Below are 23,586 nucleotides of genomic sequence, written 5' to 3' on the forward strand. Positions count from 1 at the left end.
GCAGCTGTGCATAGTGAGCATGCTTCACATTAAAGACTCAGGAAACTTCCTTTCTTTTTTATTGTGAGATCTTAATTCCCAGACTAGGGATTGAACCTGGGCTCTTGGCAGTGAAAGCACCAAGTCCTAACCACTGAGCTGCCAGGAAGTTCCCTTTTAGGAAACTTTCTTGATTGTCTGCTAAAGTCTAAGTTGTAGAATCATTTTTAGGCTGATATATGAGGTAAGAGTCTCAGTTTTATGACTTCTAGATTTAATCATTTTTAGAAAAGCTCTTTTAAATCAAAATATACATTTCTAAAATACCCTCAAAATTTAAAAATGTAAGCCAAAAGTGGAGACTCAAGTGCACTGATGTAGGTATTGATGTCATATAGTTTTAGACTTAAAATATAACATCTTTTATAAGGAATTTACACGTATGTTTACATAGGAAATCCCGACCATTTGGATGAAGAAATGAAAGCAGTATAAATTTATAGGGCTACTTCAAATCTTCATCTTTCAAAAAAATTTTTTTCTGTAATATACTTGGAAGCCAGCTTTATTTCTACCAAATCAATAGTGAACATAAGAAAGTCAAGTGGTAGAATTTTGCTTATCAAAGGAGCAAGGAACAGTGACAGAAGCAGGGAGATGTAAAACAGAATGCAGCTTTTCTGGTAGCACCACTGAAAGTGAGTAACTTAAAGGAGGGCTCCCTAAAGGTGGTAAAGAATGCAGGAGATGCAGGTTCGATCCCCAGGTTGGGAAGATCCCCTGGAGAAGGAAACAGGAACTCACTCTAGGATTCTTGCCTGGAATATCCCATGGACAGAGGAGCCTAGCGGGCTACAGCCCTTGGGGTGGCAGAGTCTGATACGACAGAGCACACACACCTCAACTCTTGGTGGTGCTACCATTCCACTGAAGCGCTTTAGTTTAGGCTGAGATTATACAAGGGGACAATTAGATCTGAAAGTTACTTCAAGGGTCCAGAGTATCATAAAAGGAACTTTAGATGGGAAAACTGACACTGAACAGACTGGAGCTTTGTTTCTCAGTTTAAGAGGCAGCCTTAAAAGACTGTGTAATAGTGTATCACAGTATTTGCCTATTACACCCTGGAAAACACCCAGGGTCACTTTGGAGTGTGTGACTGGGAGGGAGGTAGTGCTATCTTCTCTTTTCTCTTGTGTTCTGTGACTCCTTTACTTTTTTTCCATAGTTTTCGTTTCAGTAATTTTTTATGTCAGTCTTTGTAGGGAAGTCCTTATCTCCACAATAAATGTCACACCTTTGGTGTATCTAAACTGTCTAACAAGTCTTCCTTTTGCTGCTTTGTCAACCTTGCATTTTTACTATCTCTTTCAATGTCTGAACTAGATGATCTCCTTGACAGCAGATTTTCTAGTTGCTTAAGCTCTGAGGTTTGCCAAAGAGCTGAAACTTCTAGATGACTGGAGTATCAACTTATGCACCTAACATGCCTCTAACCTGAGAACAAAATTTAAATAGTTTCCAAAGTTTGCTTAACACATGCCTTCAGCAAATTGGACTCTGATTGTGCTCAAGGTAAATACTAGCCATCCTTTGTTTGGTTCCCTGGCAAGTGACTCTTTGCAGGGCTATCTTAGGAATTTGGTTGGCATTTCTTTTGTTCTTTGTTCACCATTGACCAACATGACCGTTGCTTCCCCTGCTTTTGTAACATGGTGGCAGGAAGGAAGGGAGGAAGGAAAGACGGGGATCAGTGCCAACACCCAATGGAGTGGGCTGGGTTTGGAGAATGCAGAAATGGGGCCCCTTGGCTTTACTTCCACTTAGACCCCCCTTATCTTAGTCACTAACAAGATATGTTTCTACATTCCTAGGATGTCTGGAGTTTGTGAGTTTGTTTATTTGTATTATCCATGGGAAATGTTCACTAACGCCTGCTTGGGGTGTGAAGGTAACTTCTATTTTCTGATTTCTGAACTTCAGGAGAAGGTAAAGCTTGATGCTGAAAGGGAAAAACTAGAGAGGCTTCAGGAGCTTTACTCCGAGCAGAAGACCCAGCTGGACAATTGTCCTGAGTCCATGAGGGAACAGTTACAACAACAACTGAAGAGGGTCAGTAGCAAACAGGAATGTGCTAGTTGTTTTTTTGTTTTTTTTTCAATTAAGTTCCACTTACCTTTGACTCCCTCCTTCACATAGCATAAATTTGCATAAACTCTGTTCATTAGATAACGTTTTAAATAGAAATATGCATGCTGACAGTACATATTATTCCTTGCTAATCAGTTATAAAATTCCTTCTTGTAATCCTTCACCTCATTAATAATGCAAAAACATTTCAAGTCCTTCTTTGAAACAAAAGAGAGCCTTCACTGAAATGTAACCAGCAAGACCATAGCATTTAAATCAGCTGACATTGTTTCCTGCATTCCATTCTCTACTGCATCTTGAGTACTAATTTCCCTTGAATTTTTTTCCCCTGCCAGCTTAATTTTATACTCCTGTGCACAGATTTTTCTATTCTCTGGTTTGCTCCCCACCACCTCTTATCATTCTGTTTTTCTTTTCCTTTCTTATTCTTAGTGTCATTGAACTCATTAGCATGATCACATAATCAAACAAGACCCAAGATGCAGGGCATTCAATATTCAGGCTTCATAATTTTTTAAAATTTTATGCAGCATAGATTTTCTAGTTGAATTTTATCAGGCTGTTCTTCGATCTTTAATATTGGCAGTGTTGAAACGACCTTGCTACCTGTCTTCCTAGGTGGATAGTTTTGCAAACACTAGGAAGACCACTTCATATTTCATAGCCTCTTGACAGCTGGGTTGTTTGCTCTAAACAGCAGCCCAGATAGGCTGTGACTATGGGGAGTCAGTCATTAATAGTTATGGATCTCTAAAGGAGTATAATAGTAATTTGTCCTAAATAAGTAACATTTTATGATTCCACAGGTGTAGGAAAAACTAGTTTTACTCATATTACTATGTTTGTGCCTTCTTGGAAATGGGCAACTTGGTAAAAATCAGTTAAGATAGTATACCCTTGAAAATATTTAAGATGACCTTGAATACAAAAATGTTTGATAGCCCTGAGTATCACTAGGTTATGAAAATTTATAGTTGAAGCTTTTCAATGTATTGCACAGATTGAAAGAATCTTTCAGTATAGAAAGAAACCAGTACAGACAAGTTAACTACAGCTTAACAATTCTAATATTTGTAATTTGTACAATGTTGGATAAAAAAAATTTCAAAACTGTTTCTTCCCCTTCATTGATTTTATTGTATACAGCTTAATTTGCTGTAAAAAGATAAAACTTCCTGTCCCTCAGTGTCCCAATTCGCTGAAAGTCTTATGATAAAAATGATTGGAAAAAGAAAAGTATTTCTAAAATTATTTTAGTTTGTAGTTTTTTTTTTATGTGTTTATGCCAATTCACAAAAGAGATTGGGAAACTGATTTTTTTATATTTGTTCACTATTTTTCAGTTTTCGTTATTGCTAAAGATTTTACACAGTCACCATAATGCTTTATTTAGAGTCAGAAACATGGTTATGCATTTTGTTCTTCCCTTCCTTTAGTTATCTAGTTATTGCTTATATTCTTTATAAATATTCAAATAAAAATTGGCAAATTCTATTAATAACTTGGAGTCAGGCATAATATAATTAGTTTGCTTAATCTAGATTCTATAAGATAACTCATAAATTTCTGTATGTTCCAAGGATTTTGACTACAAAAGATGAAAGGAAATGATGCAGACAGCCTATTCCACTAATCGAAGGCAAAGACTCCTTCCTCTTCCTTTCCAAGCAGACTGCAAAATTTTTATCATAAAACCCCTTTCCTTAGGAGAGAAACTGGCTTGTGCTAGCTTCTGTTCACCTGATATTAAGAGAAATACTAATTCTGTTTTCTAGAGATGGACAATGATCAAAATGACTCTTCATCAGTCCTTTGGCTTAATCAGTAAAAAGTTCACTTACTTTATGAGAAGTCCATTCATACTGGAGCTTCCTGTGTTATCACAACTCATTTCCCTTCAGACTGCAAACACTCCAGAAGAGCACTTCATTACAGAGCTTTCCCCAAGGCATTTAAGCTAAATTCAGTAATGTTGATTTTATTACAACTAACTTCATTAGGTGACAAATCAGACACAAGAGAAAATGAATGAATAGGAAGAAAATAATTTTCTTAGCCTGTATGCAATCTCAAATATGTGAGCCAAAACTGTAAAATGATTTTGTGCATACAACACTATGGATTTATGACTGGGCTTCTTAACTCCTAAGTCATTGCTTTAGAGGCAGAATACAGTTTTCATCCAATGTTGATTTCATGGCCTGTGATTTAATGTAGTTGATAATTGGGCTTACCAGTCAAATCATAGAAGTGATAGGAGAAAAAAAGCTGAAGATAAATGAGCCTTTCCTTTGCCAGCAGAGGCCTGGCTAGGATAGTTTTCTTGTGTTTTGATGTTTGTTCAGCTGAATGGTTGAGTTAGGTCTCTTGATTTTAAAAAAAATTCTACACAGTGATATCTACAATTAGGAGATCTTTTCTGTTTTCCTCACTAGGTCCACAATTAGTTTATCCTTTACTCTTGGATAAGTCATTCAACCTCTATGGGCCTCAGTATCCTCATGTATAAAATGAGAAGTTTGTACTAGACAATTTTCATTGTCTTTTTTCCAATTCAAAAAAGTATACAAAAGAGTTTTTGAATATAGTGCATAAAGACAGAGAAATAGTAACACACTCTTAAAAAGTTTATAAACTTGCTTTCAGAGTTGGCCTTGAGCAGTCGTAAAACTATTCTTGTAGTATCTCCTGGCCATACCATATCTAATCTCTTCTTTCAGTTCCTCTACTGAAAGAAAGCAAAGAAAACAAAGTCGTGCATGTAAACTTCTGCCATGCATGCTGCATGCTAAGTCACTTCAGTTGTGTCTGACTCTTTGTGACCCTATGGACTGTAGCCTGCCAGGCTTCTCTGTCCATGGGATTCTCCAGGCAAGAATCCTGGAGTGGGTTACCATATCCTTCTCCAGGGGATCTTCCTGACCCAGGGATCGAAACCACGTCTCTTAAGTCTCCTGTATTAGTAGGCGGGTTCTTTACCACTAGCTACACATTCTAAAAAAATGTTATTGGGAAGAAAAAATGACTTTCACTGAATTTTCTTTATCACATCTGTTTTATTTCCTTTCACACCTGGCCTTTGAACTTGCAGCCAGTAAAGACTTGTCATATTCTTTTAGTGGAGAAGTTTAGTTAAAATTTTCATTCAACTAGTCACACACTTGACTTAGAGCTTCCTGTATATATTATTCTGTGCTCAATTAAACTACTCCTGCCCCTAAATTCCATCTCTTGAATACTTATTCTTATCTAAAATCTTGTAACAGTTTTTTTTTCCCCTCCCAAGTTGTTTTTCTTCCACAGTGTAAGTTTATATACACACATTTCAATGCTTTAGATAACTTGATCAGATGATTACACCAGAGGAATCTGAGTGCTGAGCTTAGGTTTAATTTTAAACTTTCCTGCCTAGTGTGCTATTATTTTCATACAGTGGTTTAAATATTTACTAAAAATAAATTGGTGACTTTTTGACCTTCATGTGGTTACAATAACACATGTTGCATATTAACCAGATGTGGGGCAAGCAATTTACCAGCCTAGTGTATATATTGTGAGCCATATGCCCACTTTGAGTGAAGATTCTTTATAAACAAACAAAAAAGAAACCTTATTAAAATTTTTGTCTCAATAACCTTTAGCCACAGGCCAAGTTTAATTGAAAGTCTTTAAAAACTTGAATATGGAAGCTTCTGTGAATAAATATATCACTGATGTTTTAAGACTGCAGATATTTTGTTTTAAGACATAACATTAGAGTTACATCTTAATTCCTTTAGGAACAACTAGATTTGGTCCAAATTCATTAATTCTTGTAGAAGTTATAAGCGTGAAATCTCTGACAAATTTGAAATATCACCCAGTTACTTGAAACCAAAACTGCTTTACATTTGGCCAATTAAAATGTAAAGAAGTTGTGAGAAATGCTGAATGTGTTTTTCACCTTGTTTTTTCTGTTCTTAGGCTTTGAGAATCCACTGTCTGTGTTGGCATAATAGTCTTGTTGCTATAGTGCTGGTTGTAATTTCATGGTAGCTAATAGTCCTTTTGTGAATCATCCTCAGAATAAAATTAATTCCAGAAGATAGGAAAATATTTCATTTAATTAAAATATTTAATTTATCACTTACATGAAAATCAGAGGAGGGGGTAGTGTGTTTAAATACTGATAATAGACCTAATTTATCACAGATTTATCCAACTCTTTTTTTTTTTGGAAATTCGAATGGAATCTGTACTTGAGTTAATAATACTGTGTCACATTTATTTTCCTGTTTTTTGAAACCAAGATAGTATTTCTTTATATTTTCGGAATTGAATTAAAAGATTCAATCCTCATTCAATTTTTTTTAAATCACTAAGATAATAAACTTTCTAGACATAGCAGTGATACTAGATGCCAAAATACATGAAACTGTATCAAAGTTTTGAATAAATATAAATTAGAAATCTAGTATTCTATTCTTACCAAGTCAAACAAGTGGAACCAAAATGTCATAAATTTTTTAGCTAGGCAAAAATTCATGTTTTCTAAAATATATATATCATATTATACATGCATACTATATAGTGTGTGTGTGCGCACACATGGATATACAAAAGGTTTTCTACTATGCTTGATAAAGGGTTGAGAAAGAACAACACAAAATCCAACTCTTTTTAATGGGTTGATTGAAAAAAATGCCCTGGCACTTAGAGCTATGAGTCACATAGCCCAGCTGCCTGTTTTTTGGGGGGGTCATTAATTATTTATAAATTATATATTTAAAAAGAATCTTCTATACATGCCACATTTTATGGTTCTGTCAAAGGCTCCCCAAATCAGGAGGCTTTTTGTTTTCTCTGAGTGAATGGGAGAACAGTTCATACCACATGCACCAGCCTCTGCTCAGGTCCGGTTTCAGCCCTGTCTTCAGACATCTCATAGGTTAGAGAATGCCTCTTCTAGACTGATTTTTATGATTTCTGTTTGTTCTTAAATGTCCTGAAGTTTATTCCTAGGCTAGCACCGCTTAACCTTTTGAGTCAGTCTTTGTGCTTTATGAACACTGTGGTTCCTACTCTTTCTAGTAAGAAGGTTTGTAAACAATTTTAAGGGATTGACAGAAGCCCATATAAGAACTCCAGTCTTCAAATGTTTTTGATGACTTCTCCCTTCACTAAAATTACTTGAGCATGCATTCCTATATGTACATACATAGAGGTCATATAATGTTATAAATACATGTATTATATGTATGTATGCATGCTCAAAAAATATATATTCATTTAAAATAATCTTACATATGTTACTTTACCTGTATGTACATTAGAGAACATTTATTGAGAAATTGTAAAAGAAAAGGGAAAACTAAAAATAAACATAAAGAAGGTCTAATATTTCTTCCTCACATCCCAGTGCCTTGTGTTATATGCCATTTGGGATACATATATTCCCCTTAGAGACCTCTGATCTGTTATGTATGCCAACTTTTAAATCTTTTTTTTAAGGTTTATTTTTTTAATATATTTATTTTTAGCTGAAGGATAATTGCTTTATAATATTGTGTTGGTTTCTGCAATACATCAACATGAATCAGCCATAGGTATACATAGGTCCCCTTCCTCCCACCTCCCACCCTATCCCCTGAATCTTTTATTTTTTATAGTAAGCAACTTTGAAATATTGAATTTAGTCTTTATGCTAAAGTCTGATTTCATCTGAAAATTTGTGAAAAATAAGTTTCTCAAGAGATTATGTTACACCTTTGGTCTGCAGATAATATTTAGGTTTTTTATTGCATTCTTTTTATATTTCATGATCCATTTTAAAGCCACCTGGTAGAGTTAAAGCAAGAATTCCTACAACCAAACAACAGTCTAAAACCAATGGTGAAATAAATGCTCCCCTCCCACCCCTACCGCAGTTCCTTTCAGTTTCATCCTAGTCACCACTCTGGAGTTTAACTCCAAAGAGATGATTATCATGTTCTAATCCTGGTCAGTGTTGTAACTGCAAAGATATTTTGGACTTTCTGCTTTTATTAATTTTTTCTTCACGTTAAGAAGGCTGCAGCCATTCTCGTGTGTCTTGTTTTCATTCCCTTTTCTCCAAAGGATGCCGACCTACTGGATGTTGAGAGCAAACACTTTGAAGACCTGGAATTCCAGCAGCTTGAGCGTGAAAGCCGTCTAGATGAGGAAAAGGAGAACCTGACCCAGCAGCTCCTGCGTGAAGTGGCTGAGTATCAACGGAACATTGTTACTAGAAAGGTACTTTTACCAGGTGTTGTTCAATGTAAAAAGTCAAAATATATGTAGCCCTGGCTATGAGACAATAGTGATTGTTAATATAGCTATAGCATATGTCCATCTGTCTGTATATCTGTTATATCTGAATATCTTTGTGTGTTTTGTTATATTTGGCAGATCATGGAGCCTGCCACGTGCATGCCAACTGATGCTCCGAACTAGATAAAGTGAGACTTGGTATAGTTAGTGTTACCTGATGCTGTAAATGTATTTATGAATGTCTGATTCTTTTACATGAATACCAAGGTAGAGAAAATCAGAAATCTAGATATTTATTTTAAATTATTTGCTTTTGCAATCATAGTAACTTGATTTAAAATAATTTGTTGAAAACTCTTTTGGAATTTCTGTTTCCAGACCCAATAGTTTTCAAAGCTGGCTGATAGCTTATTACTATTAGAAGCAGCCTTGGGGAATGCTATGCTAGTGACTGCCTCCACCCAACCCTGAGCACCCAGATGTCGAGTCCAGAATTCATCTCTTGTTCCAAAATGTATAATCATCACCCCAGTGCTCTGTACTAAACCGATAAAATTGAGGGAAAGGACAATGGAGAAGGTGACACTTTCAGTTTAAACAAGAAATTCCGTTGTTTTTCTTCCCATGAGGCATCTCCCAAGGTGAAGTCAGAAATTCATTTATGTTCTAAAACAAGATTTCCCATTGACTTATGGATCCTTGAAATATATTCCAAATCACTTGGTCTTAGGTAAAGAAAAGCCTTGAGCTTTTGAGTTCAAAGAAACTGCTTCACAGTCTGGATAATAATAACTGCGTACCTAACACTGGGTGGTCTTCCCTGGTACTCCACTGGTAAAGAATCTGCCTGCAGTGCAGGAGACCCCATTTTGATTCCTGAATCAGGAAGTTCCCCTGGAGAAGGGATAGTCTATCCACTCCAGTATTCTTGGGCTTCCCTGGTGGCTCAGATGGAAAAGAATCCACCTGCACTGTGGGACACCTGGGTTCAATCCCTAGGTTGGGAAGATCCCCTGGAGGAAGGCATGGCAACCCACTCCAGTATTCTTGAGTGGAGAATCCCCATGGACAGAGGAGCCTGGCGGACTGCAGTTCATGGGGTCACAAAAACCACACCTAACATCAATGAAATATGGTCACTGCACTTCTAGTTATAAACACTTCTCCCTTTTCCAGGACCAACAACAAACCCATAAGTGTCTAATGTACATCTTTCTGTGGTTGGTTTTTTTCCCTCCAGGAAAAAATTTCTGCATTGAAAAAGCAAGCTAATCACATTGTCCAGCAGGCTCAAAGAGAACAAGATCATTTTGTGAAAGAAAAGAATAATTTAATAATGATGCTGCAGAGAGTAAGTATTTCTTTTCAGTACTGGTGACAGCAAAACACAGGTTCCGGTTCAGGGAAAATAGCTGCCATCAAACTAACTGCCTTTTAATGAATGAATTATAATTTAAGGAAGGCTTTTCTATATGTATCTTTATTTAATCTTCCACATTAATAAACTGATGCTCTGAATGAATAACTGTAATTCAGAAATAAGCAAAGACATTTTCTTCATGTTTTTTCCACAGTGTGAAAATCCAAACTATGGAAAATCTGTATGTTTTCTGATTTTCTTCTTTAAAAAAAAATCTTATTTTTCATCAAATAGGTTAAACGTATTCTGTTCTTTTTACTGCTGTCAGACATTTTGGCTCAGTTGCCCTGGTGTTTTGAACTCTAATTATTTGCATATGGGTCTTCTTGGCAAATGCCACATTGGATTTTGGCTTAATTGGTAAGGTGAATGCCACATGTGGGTGTGGCAAGGTCATCCTCATCACAGGGATGGTGTCCCCATCCACCCAGCCTCTAATATGCTCCATGTAAAGGGTTTCTTTTGTCCAAACTGCAGCCTAATTTTCTGACATAATCTCTTAATTTCAGGGATAAGATGCAAAAAATTAAAGTTGATGGGGCTAGTCTCAGGACTGGGGCTTGCATGCAGGCCATTTAGCAATGGGACACACTTGGGATCATGAAAATATGAGATGGACTCAGAGTGGAGTGCAGGAGAGAACAAATCTCAGATGATGGATTAAAGACAATGCTGCACCATGGTCCCATCTAGAAGAAATGGAGTTGGAGCACTCGTTCACATCTTTACTGCTTAGCCATTTGCAGGTTGAGAAGAGAAAATTGGCCCTTCACATGCAATCATGAGTTCACTTACAGTGCCTCTGTAGCCTACATGAATCCCTGGCAGTTCCCCTCCTCCTGCTTCTTCAGCACCTGGACATTGCCAGTTGAAGTTGGACTTTCCAACCCTATCCTCTGCTCTGGGGGTGAACTCTGGTGCTGTTAGGCTCCCCACCACCTTTTGCACACAAGATTCAAAGGCACAGCTTAAATTAGATTGTGTAACATATAATATTTAAGTAGTTGCTGAAATTTTAGCAAAAAAAGAAAAAAAATCTCTTAGTGATAGATTTTTAATGGGTTAGCACAAAGTAGAAATAAGATCTCCTCATTAAAATATATAATTCTGTTGTAAAAACTATGTCTTAAGATTTTTGTTTTCCCAAATTGACCTATAGCTATACCTCAACCCCAATAAAAATTCCAGTGATACTAGAATTTTCAGTTGATCTTCATTATTCACGGGGTCCATATTTGTGACTCTACCTAATCACTAACCTTTGTAAACCTAAAATCAATACTTGTCATGCAGTCATTGATGGACAGGTGAGCACAGAACAGTGAAAATTTTGAGTCACTCAATGGACATTCATATTCTCAGTTGAGGTTGAACAAGACAGTGCTCTAGCATCTTGTTTTGCTCTCATGCTGTAAACAAATGTCCTTTTTGTAGACCATTTGGTGCCATGTTTTTGTGCTTTTCATTGATGATTTTGCCATTTAAATGCCTCACAAGTGCTAAAGTATTGTCTGGTGTTCTAAGGGCAGGAAAGTTGTGATGTGCCTCGTGGTGAAAATACATCTGTTAGATAAACAGCTTTCAGTCAGGAATTATAGTACTGTTGGCTATGAGTTTAATGTTAATAAGCAACATTGTCTATTAAATAAGATGTCTTTAAATGGAAACACACGTTAAGACAAAGTTATGTAATGATCAGTTGATGAAAATATTGTGACCAGATGCCCACAGCAGCCCAACCTTATATTTCCCTTTGGAACAGTGGGTCAGTATTCACTGCCTCAGCGTTCGTGGCAACATTATAGAAGGTCATCACTGCAGATAATGGGAATCGAATGTACATGAAAATGTAAAGGGCATAGCATAGCCAAGACAACTTTGAACAAGAGCAAAGTTGGAGGATTTATGCTATTTGACTTGAAGTTTTACTGTAAAGCTATAGCATTTAAGAGGGTGTGGTGCTGGCATACAAATAGACATATAGATCAGAGGAACCGAACAGAGTCCAGAAATAGAATCACACATACTGTCTATTGATTTTTGACAAAGGTTCCAAGACAATCCAGAGGGAAAGGAAAGTCCAGCATATGGTGCTGGATCAACTGGGCAAACATGGAAAACAATGAATCTCAACACTGTTTATCCTCATATCGTGCATATAAATTAATTTGAGACAGATTATAGACCTAAACATAAAAATTAGGAAAATAAAGCATCTAGAAAATACAGGTGGGCAAGTATACCTTCATGGCCTCAGAGTAAACAAAGATTTCTAAAAGAGTAAATGACAAAAGACTTGTATACAGAAGATATTAGAAACTCCAAAACTCAAAAATAGTGAACAACCAACAAATAAAATTTTAAAAAACAGACAAAAGGCTGCAATTGAAACATTTCACAAAAGAAGTTATGTGAAGAGTCAATAAGTCCCATGAAAGAGTGACGTTGTTAGTCATCAGGAAAATACAAAGTTGACTCAGCTTAATAGATTTTGTGTTCCTTCAGGAAAAGGAAAATCTTTGTAATTTGGAAAAGAAATACTCCAGCCTCTCTGGGGGGAAAGGGTTTCCTGTCACCCCCAATACTCTGAAAGAGGTAAGCTGTGATTTTACATGTCCACTCGTTATCACCTTAGAACTCAGGAGATGTACCTCATTTTTCTGGGATTAGCTGACTGGGAAACGTGAACTGAAGTGACTTGTGAAAGCACTCAGTGCTTTGAGGTTTTCCTGCCTTTCCTGATTTATGCTTTGAGAATTTCAGGGATTATCTTTATGTCTGATGCAGATGCTGTGTGTGTGTGTGTGTGTGTGTGTGTACACTTTGCTTAATAGTGATGTGGGTTACTTTGGGGTTTCAAACGTTTAGGATCCAAACCAAAACTAGTCTTAATAGCTCTTCTTTCCTCTTGCCTTTTCCTTTCTCAGTTTCTCATCTTTCCTACTTTCTTCTCTTTTTCCTATGTCTTCTGGAACGTGAAAAGCCCCCAAACATCTCTACCCTTTTCCCCCAGTGTTGTCTGGGTTATTTCGCCCTAAATTGGAAAAATCCTGTTTACATTAAGCTGTACACCCTCTTTATCCCAAACGTTCATCTTTCCCAAGACCCCATCACCAGCCTTTCCCAAATATCTTTTTATAGAGCTACACTGCTATAATGGTAAAAATATTTTAACTCTAATTTGGAAAATTAGAACCCTGACCAGAAAGACAGAGCTTTCTTGATCTTTTTTTTTTCAAAAAGCTAAAGAAAAAGCTTGCTTATGCATAAAATTTTTTGTAATAGCAAAAACCACTTTATAAACTGCTTTAAAAAAAAGCAGTAAAGTTAGGAATTCCTTCATAGAAAATAGAAAATATTTTCTGTGTGTGTGTATGTATATATATGTGTATGTGTGTGTGTGTGTGTGTGTGTGTGTGTGTGAAGTAAATGCTCATCACATAACAGGTGTGACTGATACGTACTGATATGTACCTTGGAAGCATTTTGTGAAATGTTTCCACAAAAGCTTTATTAGACCATTCAGTTAAGGAGTTTCTCTCCACTATTTACAACACAGAACTGGCAGATTCACTGCATAAAGGATGCTTGTGAATGGAGTGTAGAGGAATAAGATTATGTCTGTGAGGTGGGCAGGGGCTGGCTTTTGTGAGTCATGTTAAAGAAATATAGTTTATTTTATGTGGATGGGAAGCCACTGAGTGGTTTTAAGCAGGGAGGTGACAGTATTTGAGATCCATTTGTTAAAGATCATTCTGAGCTGCTGTATTGGATTATAAGGAAGAGGTGCTGGAAAACCAGTGGGGCAGTGATTGCAGTATAAGTTGGAGGTGCTGGTGACTTGAATTTGAACAAATAAAGAAAGATGGACAGAACCAGCTAGATGCAGAAATGCTTTGGAGGTAGAGTTGACAGTTCTTGCTGATAGATTGGATGTGGGAGTGAAGTACGTTAAGAGCATTGTCAGGAATGCTGCTGTTAAAAATTCCAGTTTGAATAATGAAGTGGATGGTGAGTAGCTGTTACTGAGATGGAGAAGACTGAGGAAAGAATAGGTTTAAGTAGAAAGGTATGCAGTGTGACTCTGGACGTGAGTTTGAAGGGCTTGTGGCTTCCAAATGCATTAGATAGGGTCTAAGGTCTCTTTACCTCTTAGAAGAATAAAATCTTTGCCTTCCTATTAAAGAGTTACTCTTTTTCTCTGCAGCCCTCCTGTTGTTGAAAGCCCATTTGATGTTTTGACTGTATTTGTGTGTCTGCAACTCTCATGTTTGTTGCATGGCTATGTGTTCTCTCTCATGTCTAGCAGACTTGGCTCAGAAGATGTTTTAATTTTCTTTCTTTCTCTTGTCTTTCTTTCTCCCCCCAACTCTCTCATTCTCTCTCTTTCTTTTAAAAGAATGATGAATTTATATCCAACTCTTTTAAATAAGTCCCACTTTTGAAAAATGACATACAATTTTTAAGCAATTAATTAGGTTATTACAGTTATAATAGGTTATTATATGAATCATATAGGAATCAAATTTTGGTTTTGAAAGGTTCTACCAACTTAGCAAAAGAATAACTCAAGTTGCTACTCTTCATTCTCATTCATTATCAAAGATAAAATAAATTTGACAACCCAATTTTCAACTTCCTTTCTTCAGTTTAAATTATAAAGCTTTACATACTATCTATTGTCCCTTTCTGAAGTGCAGAACTAAATTCAGCAGCATTTTGATATCTTCAATTTATAAACAGTCAACTCCGGTTTTCTCTACTTTGTCAGAATTATAAACTCTCAGTGAAAACCTTGTTTTCCCGTCTGGGATTTTTGCTTTACCAGCATAACAATATCTTACCTTTCCTGGAGCCACTGTCTGAAAGTATTGATGGACAAGTAGAACTCAAATATTAAATTTAACACTGCTGCTGCTGCTGCTAAGTCGCTTCAGTCGTGTCCGACTCTGTGCGACCCCATAGACGGCAACCCACCAGGCTCCCCTGTCCCTGAGATTCTCCAGGCAAGAACACTGGAGTGGGTTGCCATTTCCTTCTCCAAGGTATGAAAGTGAAAAGTGAAAGTGAAGTCACTCAGTCGTGTCCAACTCTTTGCGACCCCATGGACTGCAGCCTCCCAGGCTCCTCCATCCATGGGATTTTCCAGGCAAGAGTACTGGAGTGGGGTGCCATCACCTTCTCCAAAATTTAACACAATTTACTTTTAAAAGAGAGATGCTAATTTATACCCTTTATTCTTTTTTCATGCTGTTTTATTCGTGTAGTGAAAATATGAATGGTCTGTACAATTACTTTCCATGGTAATTTACAAGGGCCTTTTCCTCAACTGTAAATTCAGAAATTTTTATTCTCAAAGATTTTGATTCATGGGTATTTTCTCTAAGCTGAAGCCACAACTGAATCATTGAATTTAAAAGTAACTGAAAATTCACTGTTCTAGAGGGAAGTTGCCTTAAACTGAAACACTCTTGAGCTGCAACTTTGCCTTAAGGGTGTGTGTGTGTGTGTGTGTGTGTGCACGCGCGATGTGTGTGTGTGCACACGCACGAGTGCGTGTACATTTCTCTTGCTAGGGAAGGCTCACAGGAGAATAGTGTCCTTTTTATTTTCATTTTGTTGAGATGCCTAAAAGCTAGATTCTATTAAAAATAAACTACTGCTTTGTAAATGTCTTAGTGCAAAAGTCAGTAGTCCTTAATCTATATTTATTCACTCTCTAGTTTGTCAGGCAACAGGAGAAGAAGAGAAAATCTTAATATGGAAATGTCTCTTGAATCAGAGAGTGGTTGCACTGTCGATTTTATGTCTCAGATTTATTTTTGTGTGTGATTATTTTAAATGCTGTGTAGTGACAACCTTATTCAGTCAACAGAATGAATGCTGACATGGATGGATATTTTTAAATCAAAGGTATTGGGTTATTTATAATAAGTCATTTTGATTTTATCTGAAAATTTACTTTTAATGTTGGAAATACAATTTTTCAAGATTAAGCACCATACATCCATTTTCATAACTGATGATTGCCTTAATGAAACATTTGATAATACCACAGATACCTGGCTGTGATGCTCTGAGCTAACTCCATTGTACTGGAGCATTAATACTCTCGCATGCTTCAGCTCTTGCTTTCCTCATGTTTAATGTATCAATTCCTCATTTTAGGGCTATATCATTGTAAATGAGATTAATGAGTCATGTGGCAGTTCCACGAATCTCCCCCCTTCCACTCAGTTTCCTGCTGATGCTGATGCTGCTGCCACTGGGCCTACCACAGCTGTGCTGATGAGCCAGCCACAAAGTAAAGAGGTGTGTTGGCATGCCATTTCATTCATTCACTGCTTTCCTCATGTCAAAAATTAACCCATGGTTGACAGAAAACGATGGTGTGTGAGACAAAGATATGTCTGGTTGACCAGAGAGCTGGAGTGATGCGGAGTTTGAAAAACAGACCAATTTGGGTAGTAATGCTCTACTAATAGTAATACTTGAAACCATGAAATATGGTACAGAGTATAGAGTACTAGGAGAAGGAAGTTCAGAAGAATAAACTCTATCTTAGCGCTTTAGCCCAGCCTGGTTTTCTTAGAAACCAAAGAGACTTTCTAAAATTGTTGGTTTGAAGCACCTTTCCAGTTTGATTTTGTATTCAATTTTGTTTTACAGTACGGATTTCTTTTTCATTTTCTGCTGCTTTAAAACATCTGGGGAGAGATAAATAATAGTAAATTAAAATACCTCCTACTGATCCAAGTGTGGGATTTGAACACAAGGCTAAATTTAAAGATACTCCCCATCATTTATGACCTCTTGAGTAACATATAAGAAAACAGAACAATGAGATTATCGATTTCATTTCTTTGTCTTATTCTTTCATTTCATATGGACACATAAATACTTTTTTTCTCTCCTTTAAAGCAAAGATCGTCTGTCTGTCCTGGATTTATGTTTCCTTCCACTCTTTCTTCTCATCCTATCACTCAACCTCCATCAGCCCCTTGGCCTGAAGCCGTGGCTACCTCTGTCGATTCTTTTCCTTTAAATGACACACCTCCTCCTCTACCAGCTAAGAAACACAGGAGGCAACAGCAGCAGGACCAGCAGGTAATTAGGAGCTGGCATTTAGAGTTTGGGAATTTTACCTTGACAACAGACTTACTGATGTGAAATCTTTTCTTCAGTTTTTCCAAAGATATTTTTTAAAAAGATAAGGTGCATACTCCTTTTTTTTAAAAAGAACATTTATTTTGGCCCTAAGAGTGTGGGGATTGTTAGAGAGCTTGAGACCTTGATTGTCCTCACCTGGCTTTTGATATGTTGAAGCTAGTTTCACATCCTCAGGCTTCAGTTCCCATTCAGTCAAACTGTTGCAACCTCAGGTATTTTTCAAAATCATAGTAATTATTTCCATAAAATCCATGGTATACAAAGTTGCCATGCCAACACAAAATATTTTCCTTACACATTATTGAAACCATAATAGTAGACACCATTCCTCTGCTGTGAGTCAAAACTTCCTTAGCATTTTACAAATGTCTCATTTCTTCCTTCTAACAATCCCATGAAATATGAGCTATCTCTGTATTGATATGTAGATAACTGAGGCTCAGTGTTGATAAACAGCTTGTCCAGAGTCATATCACAAGCAGTGCATTTGGTCCATAGAACAACAGTTTTTTATTACATATTTTAAAATAAATAATTTCTTCTTCCAAACGTGTTGCCCTCTTTTTAGGACATTTTATGAATACTCATGGACTGCCCTAGTGGCTCAGTTGGTAAAAATCTGCCTGCAATGCAGGAGACCCAGGTTTGATCCCTCAGTCAGGAAGATCCCCTGGAGAAGGAAATGGCAACCCACTCCAGTATTCTTGCCTGGAGAATTCCTTGGACAGAGAAGCTTGGTGGGCTACAGTCCACGGGGTCTCAAGAGTCGAACATGACTTAGTGACTAAACCATCAAAACATTTTGTTTTGAAACTTTGAACTGTAATCAAATCCTTACATGAATTTGGCCCCAGAAGATCCTAAGGTATCAGTCAATAGACCTCCCAAAGTAGGTGAGCTCTGGTTCGTTATGTCTTTCTCTTAACTTTCTTAAAGCTACCCTTCCTATCTATTATCTTTGGTTAAAGGACCATATCTCCTCGCTAGTTTTAGGTTAATAAAGGTCTAGTATAAATAGATAATTCTTAAGTTAAAGTGAAGATTTTTTCATGATTGGCATGTTGGAAGATTGATAGCAAATTTGATATCTGAGTTACATTAATTTTTAGATATTTCAAAAGCCTGAGTTTAGTATTAAAATGATCCAACCTAAAGAACCTCTAATTAGAAAATAACTTTCCTATCAAAGACATTTTGGGGAAGGCCAAGAAAAATGTGGGTAAGTTTCAAGTTGGCAAAATGTTGCCTTAGGAATCTGGAAAAAAAAAATGTGAAATGGTCAACATGAGGATTTTCAAATGTAAGGGACCGCTATGGAGGCTCCTTGGCCAAGATCTTTTTTTCAGTCTGGAAGGATGCCTTATATGGAAACATCATGTAGATTTGGAGTATGTTTATGTGATTGAAACATGATTCCATCTTTAAACCAACTTCCCTGTTTGTGCTTTCTCTTCATCTTCTTCCTTCTCCCGTTTCTTATTCTCCTCACTCTGGGATCTGTGCCATCACACAGAACTGTCCAGACACACAAGGGGGAAAACTACTTACACTTTGTCCACTGACTGTTCCACCATCCACATGGCAACCATCATAATAACTTGTAAGTTGCCCTGAGGCCCCAAGGCAGCCGGCAGTACTGTCAAAGTGACAGGTGGATTTTTCTGAATTTTTCTAGGTTCAGCAATAAATACTTCTCATGTCTATGTATCTTACCAAATGTTAGCCCAGGTCGCTTAGCGAACTTGAGGATAAGTTGAATAATTTTTTTCTAGTCTGTGTTAACATTCCAAAGCTTCTTTGTAAATGCATACATCTTAATTTCTTTAGTGATCTGTTTCAATTAGTCAAGTTTTGCTATTCTGCTTTACATTTGCATCTAAAGCATTTTAGAAGTCTGGAAGAAAGGAAAAAACAGCACCAGGAAGGCCTCTATCTGAGTGACACTTTGCCTCGAAAGAAAACCACACCTTCCATATCCCCACATTTCAGCAGTGCTACTATGGGGAGAAGCACCACCCCAAAGGTAGGACATGGGGAGAGTCACGAGCCTCACCGTCAGTGAGTCTTTCTGTCCTTATGTTGACTGACATGCAAAGGCCTTAAAGAAAATGCTCAATAATAGATCGTAAGTTTGCTTGTTGGGCAGACATCATAACTGAATTGTACTTTCTATCTTGTTCAGAGGACATTTGGAATTGTAAGCTCTGGGACCAAAGCACCTGGTCCAGGCTATGTTCTGCCACCACCACACAAGTGGTGAGTGGCATTCACTTCCATGACACACTCCCAGGGCTGCATCCTAGATCTGGAAATTGGAGGATGTAAGCCCTGGCTTCTAGGAGTATTAGCAACCGATATTTATTGGATCATTTCTTGGAAACTGACACTGGGCTACGCCTTTTAGGTGTATCGTTTGACTGTAAAACTCAACACCATGCAGTAGAGGTATTAATACTAATTAGTATCTCCATTGTACACATGGAAAAACTGAAGTGGAAACAAGCTAGGTGAGTGGCCCATGTGTCCTTGGCTGGTTGGCATTGAAGCTAGAATGTCAACCCATGTGGTGTGATGCCTGAGTCGCCCTTGCTCCTGTTCTGCTGACTTGTCTGAAGGGTCATGGCAGGATGAAGGCAAGGGCAAGAGAGAAGGAGGCTCTGAGTGGGACAGAAGTTGGAGTCCTTCGCTTCCCCTTAATCAGAATAACTTTGTTTTTTATCTATTTTATAAACTGGTGTTCCCAGAATGTTTTACACTAGGATTTTGTTATTTTAAAAGAGTGCTAAAACCACCAGGACAGTTAGGAGGATTCTCCAGTTTTTAGCCCACTTGATCACTAGGAGCAGATGGAAGCTGGTGCCCTTGTCATGTGTGTGGATCTCCTCTGTCCTTGTGCATGACATGCATGCGTTCTTGTCCCTGCATCTACTCTCTGCCCCTGGCGCATGAAGGACTTTTGAGTTTTTCTCCAAGGTGGTTCTAGACAGTGTTTTCCCCATCTGTCTTCACTTCTGGAACTGCTCCCTGTGGAGGAATGGCTGTGATGCTGAGGCTGCTGCGAAGCTCTGGGGGAGTGACAGCAACTGGTCTGTACCATTTAGCATCAGTACATTGGTTGCAAAGACCTGCCTTCTGCGCTTAATTAGGAGTTAGGCAAACAGCAATGTGGCTGTGTCCAAAAGGACCATTGGGCTTGCAGCTTGCCTGAATTGTTTCCTCCTGGTTCTCACAGGGCCACCTGCCCCTGGGACAGAGCAACAGCTGTGGCAGCGTGCTCCCCCACTCGCTAGCAACCATGACCAAAGACTCAGAATCTCGGAGGATGCTCAGAGGTAAGTATCTTGTAAGTCTGGGGTCATGCCCTTTGTCAAGCATTAGAATTTCTTAGGGAGAGGGAATCAAAACAGAATTGGGGGTCATTAGACAGGGGATCAACCAAAGTCCTAAATGTCACTTTTTTATTTTTATTTTTTAAATTGTATTGAAGTATAGTTTACAGTGTTGTATTAATTTCTGCTCTACAGCAAAGTGATTCAATCAGCTTTACTCTTAATGTGTCCCCTTAGAGGGGGAATGTATATATAAATCTTCTTATTGTTGTACTGAGATAAGTTTTCCTATATGCACACGTGGCTGGTATATTCCCATTGCACTTTTTATAAATGCAGTGGAATTTTCCATTCAGAAAGGCCCCTAGAGAATTACTAACCTTCTTATCTGATTGAAAGAAAGAAAAAAAAGACCCCTGAGATTCTGACAGATTACCAGGGCACTTAGCTAAGTCGCACCCCTGGTTTGTGGCTGGGCCACTCTCCCACTGGAGGAATGACTCATTGAACTAAAGATTCACCGAGCTAACACACAGAATTAGTGGCCCAGCACAGACTTTCCTTTAGGCCTTCTAATATGGGTTGAACTTTCATGCAGTTGTTAGGTTTCAGGTAGACTTGGATTCTCAGCATGTTCTATTTCTTTGAAATAATACATTGCATTTCTAATGGTATTCTCAAGCAGTCTGTGTGCGGCTAGAAGAAAGTACTCTAAGGCAATTCCAGAGGTGAGCTCCTTGTGGAGATTAGATTTATTGTGTTAAAATGGGGCTTTAGGTCAACTTATATTGGCCTTGACTTTTGAACAGATATGGTGCTTGGTAGCAAAAATGCAAATAAATGACATGATCCCTTGAAATACCTAGTCTCATGAGACAGACAAACATAACTGATAATTTCAATCAAATGTGGTAAATGCAGTGTTGGAGGTGTGCCCAGGATGTGAGTGGGATGCTGACAGGATGATGGGCATCTTTCCTCTCAATGCGTTCATTTTGAAGCTATTCCCTCTAAGGTGGCTAGGATGCAATTCTGATTGCTCAGCATCTTTGCTAATGTCACCAGAGAATAATCACTATTACCATCAGAAATATGTTTATATACTGGTGTATATATATGCATGTATACATAATGTGTATGTGTGTGTGGCTAAGTGAGATGTACATACATATGTGTATCCTTGAAAGAGGATTTCATATCATTACCAGTGTGATTTAAGAGTTAATAGAGGCTATGGTATTCATAAAAGTGGTTTGTAATATATGAGAGGTTTTATTTATTTTAATAAAATGCATTTGACTTAACTTCGCTTTTATCATAATTTCTTAATAAACTAAAAATATCCCATAGTTTATAAATAATTAAATATAAATGAGTATACTTGGCTCTCATTTATTACTGTTCACTTGTGGGTCAAGTCTATTTTCTGTTGAAACATTTTTCTGTGATATTTATAGACTTCTTTTTGAATATTTTTCCCACTGGCTGAAGACATCAAAGTTCAGATTGGCCACAATACATACTTTATATTAAAATTTTTTTCCTTAAAATAGAGTAAGAAAAACTAGACCTGTATACCAAATAGATTTGTAAAAATGAAGGGCTGTAAACAATATTGTTTCAGAGGATTCTTGTGGGAATACAGTGAAACTAAAGGGATGTTTGATCTCTATTTTTCTCATCTGTGTTCCCCTCAAATAATGGGATTCCCCATGTTAGGTTCATGGAGAAAAAGCTGAGCCAATTCCCTTAGGTCACATTAGGTACCCTCTGCCAAATCTTTTGTCTTTGACCTGTCTTTTGTGCTCCTGTTCTTCACTGGTAGGTCTTTTGTGCATTCCAGAAGCCTGCAGCCTCAGTCTTTCCCTGCTGCAGCTCTGAGTGGTGTTCCTCTTAAAGAGTTTCATGTGGTGATGATGAGACAGTTCCCGAAGAAATAGAGAAGCATCATGTGTGTGTTGATGTAAGAGGATGTGATATATCTTATGAGGCCAGCCTGCCACCTTTGGCTCCCCCTCCCAGAGGAGGAGTGGGTAGGGACTGCAGTTTTTAGAGCTACAACAGACCATAAAAATTGGCAGGATTTTCTACTAAACCTGTACAGGTGGCCCACAAGGACCAGGAAGGATGAATCATAATTTCATTTAGAATTGTTTCACCGTCAATTGTTGGTGCCATTAAAATAGCAAATGCCAAGTAAAAGTCCATGGTTTTGTAAAAATTGGACCTTGTACATTTTCCATTAACTCAAATAAAATAGACCTTATCATTTTCACGACTCATACTATTAACTTAAATGAACTTTTTTTGCTGCTTATTCATAATGGATCCATCAAGGACAATGGTGTAAGTATAAGCTTTCCTTCAATAAGCACTCTTGTGATAGACCTGACAGTGTGAATTTATGCAAAGAAAGATCTCTGAGAGCAGAGTTTAAAGCAAAGAGCCCGGGAACTCAACTCTTAAAGTTGAAATGGTTATTGGCTTTTGTACAACTTGTGAACCATCCCTTTGTAAGCTTTAGAATGAATGAAATCTTTGTCCTTTTTCTTCTGTTCAATGCAGGGAAGTCCAAGAAAGGTATGACAATCTCCCTGTGTGGTGTTTTTGTTTCCAGCAAGTAGTGAAAGATCATTGTCAAGTCATCTTTAAGAAATGATCAACTTTAACACTGTACAATGGTGGATTTTTAGTCTAATGATTATTTCTTTTACACAATAGAGGGAAATTGTTGCACGTTTGCTAAAAACACAATGCTGCGTGCAGCTGCTGTTCATTCACAGGCAGCTGCATGACCCTCTTTGTCTTGGTTTTTTATTGCAAGGTCAGATCATGCAGGAAGCACGAGTGATTAGGAAGCGTTGCTTAATAAGACTCGGGATCTAGATAAAGCAAAGAGTGGGCTTGTACTGTGTATAGGCTAAGTATAAGATATGATGTTTCTCCTTTATAGAGGCCAGGTATAAAGCAGGCTATGTGAGAGGCCGGAAGGATTTAGGAGGCTCCTAATACCCACTTCACTATTCTTGCCTGGAGAATCCCATGGACAGAAGAACCTTGCGGGCTATAGTCCATGGGGTCACAAGAGTCGGACACGACTGAGTGACTTTCACTTCACTTCACTAATATTCCATTTAAACCTTAAAACCTAGTATAGAGTGAAAGTGAAAGTCGCTCAGTTGTGTCTGACTCTTTGCGACCCCATGGGCCATACAATCCATGGACTTCTCCAGGCCAGAATACTGGAGTGGGTAGCCTTTCCCTTCT

General features: G+C 37.7%; 1 protein-coding gene across 3 annotated transcripts in view; it reads left to right on the forward strand.

The window, feature by feature from the left end:
* The window catches only part of PHLDB2 (pleckstrin homology like domain family B member 2), a 128,027-nt gene that overhangs the window by 78,982 nt on the left and 25,459 nt on the right, over positions 1-23,586 (forward strand). For all 3 annotated transcript variants that reach the window (XM_055568135.1, XM_055568137.1, XM_055568136.1), the window contains 8 exons: positions 1,963-2,091; positions 8,227-8,382; positions 9,641-9,751; positions 12,326-12,415; positions 15,989-16,132; positions 16,742-16,927; positions 18,873-19,013; positions 20,223-20,322. In XM_055568135.1, the coding sequence (XP_055424110.1) occupies positions 1,963-2,091; positions 8,227-8,382; positions 9,641-9,751; positions 12,326-12,415; positions 15,989-16,132; positions 16,742-16,927; positions 18,873-19,013; positions 20,223-20,322 (1,057 nt within the window). The remainder of the gene's footprint in view (positions 1-1,962; positions 2,092-8,226; positions 8,383-9,640; positions 9,752-12,325; positions 12,416-15,988; positions 16,133-16,741; positions 16,928-18,872; positions 19,014-20,222; positions 20,323-23,586) is intronic.

The sequence above is a fragment of the Bubalus kerabau genome, chromosome 2 (assembly GCF_029407905.1).
Source record: "Bubalus kerabau isolate K-KA32 ecotype Philippines breed swamp buffalo chromosome 2, PCC_UOA_SB_1v2, whole genome shotgun sequence".
Taxonomy (NCBI): Eukaryota; Metazoa; Chordata; class Mammalia; order Artiodactyla; family Bovidae; genus Bubalus; species Bubalus kerabau.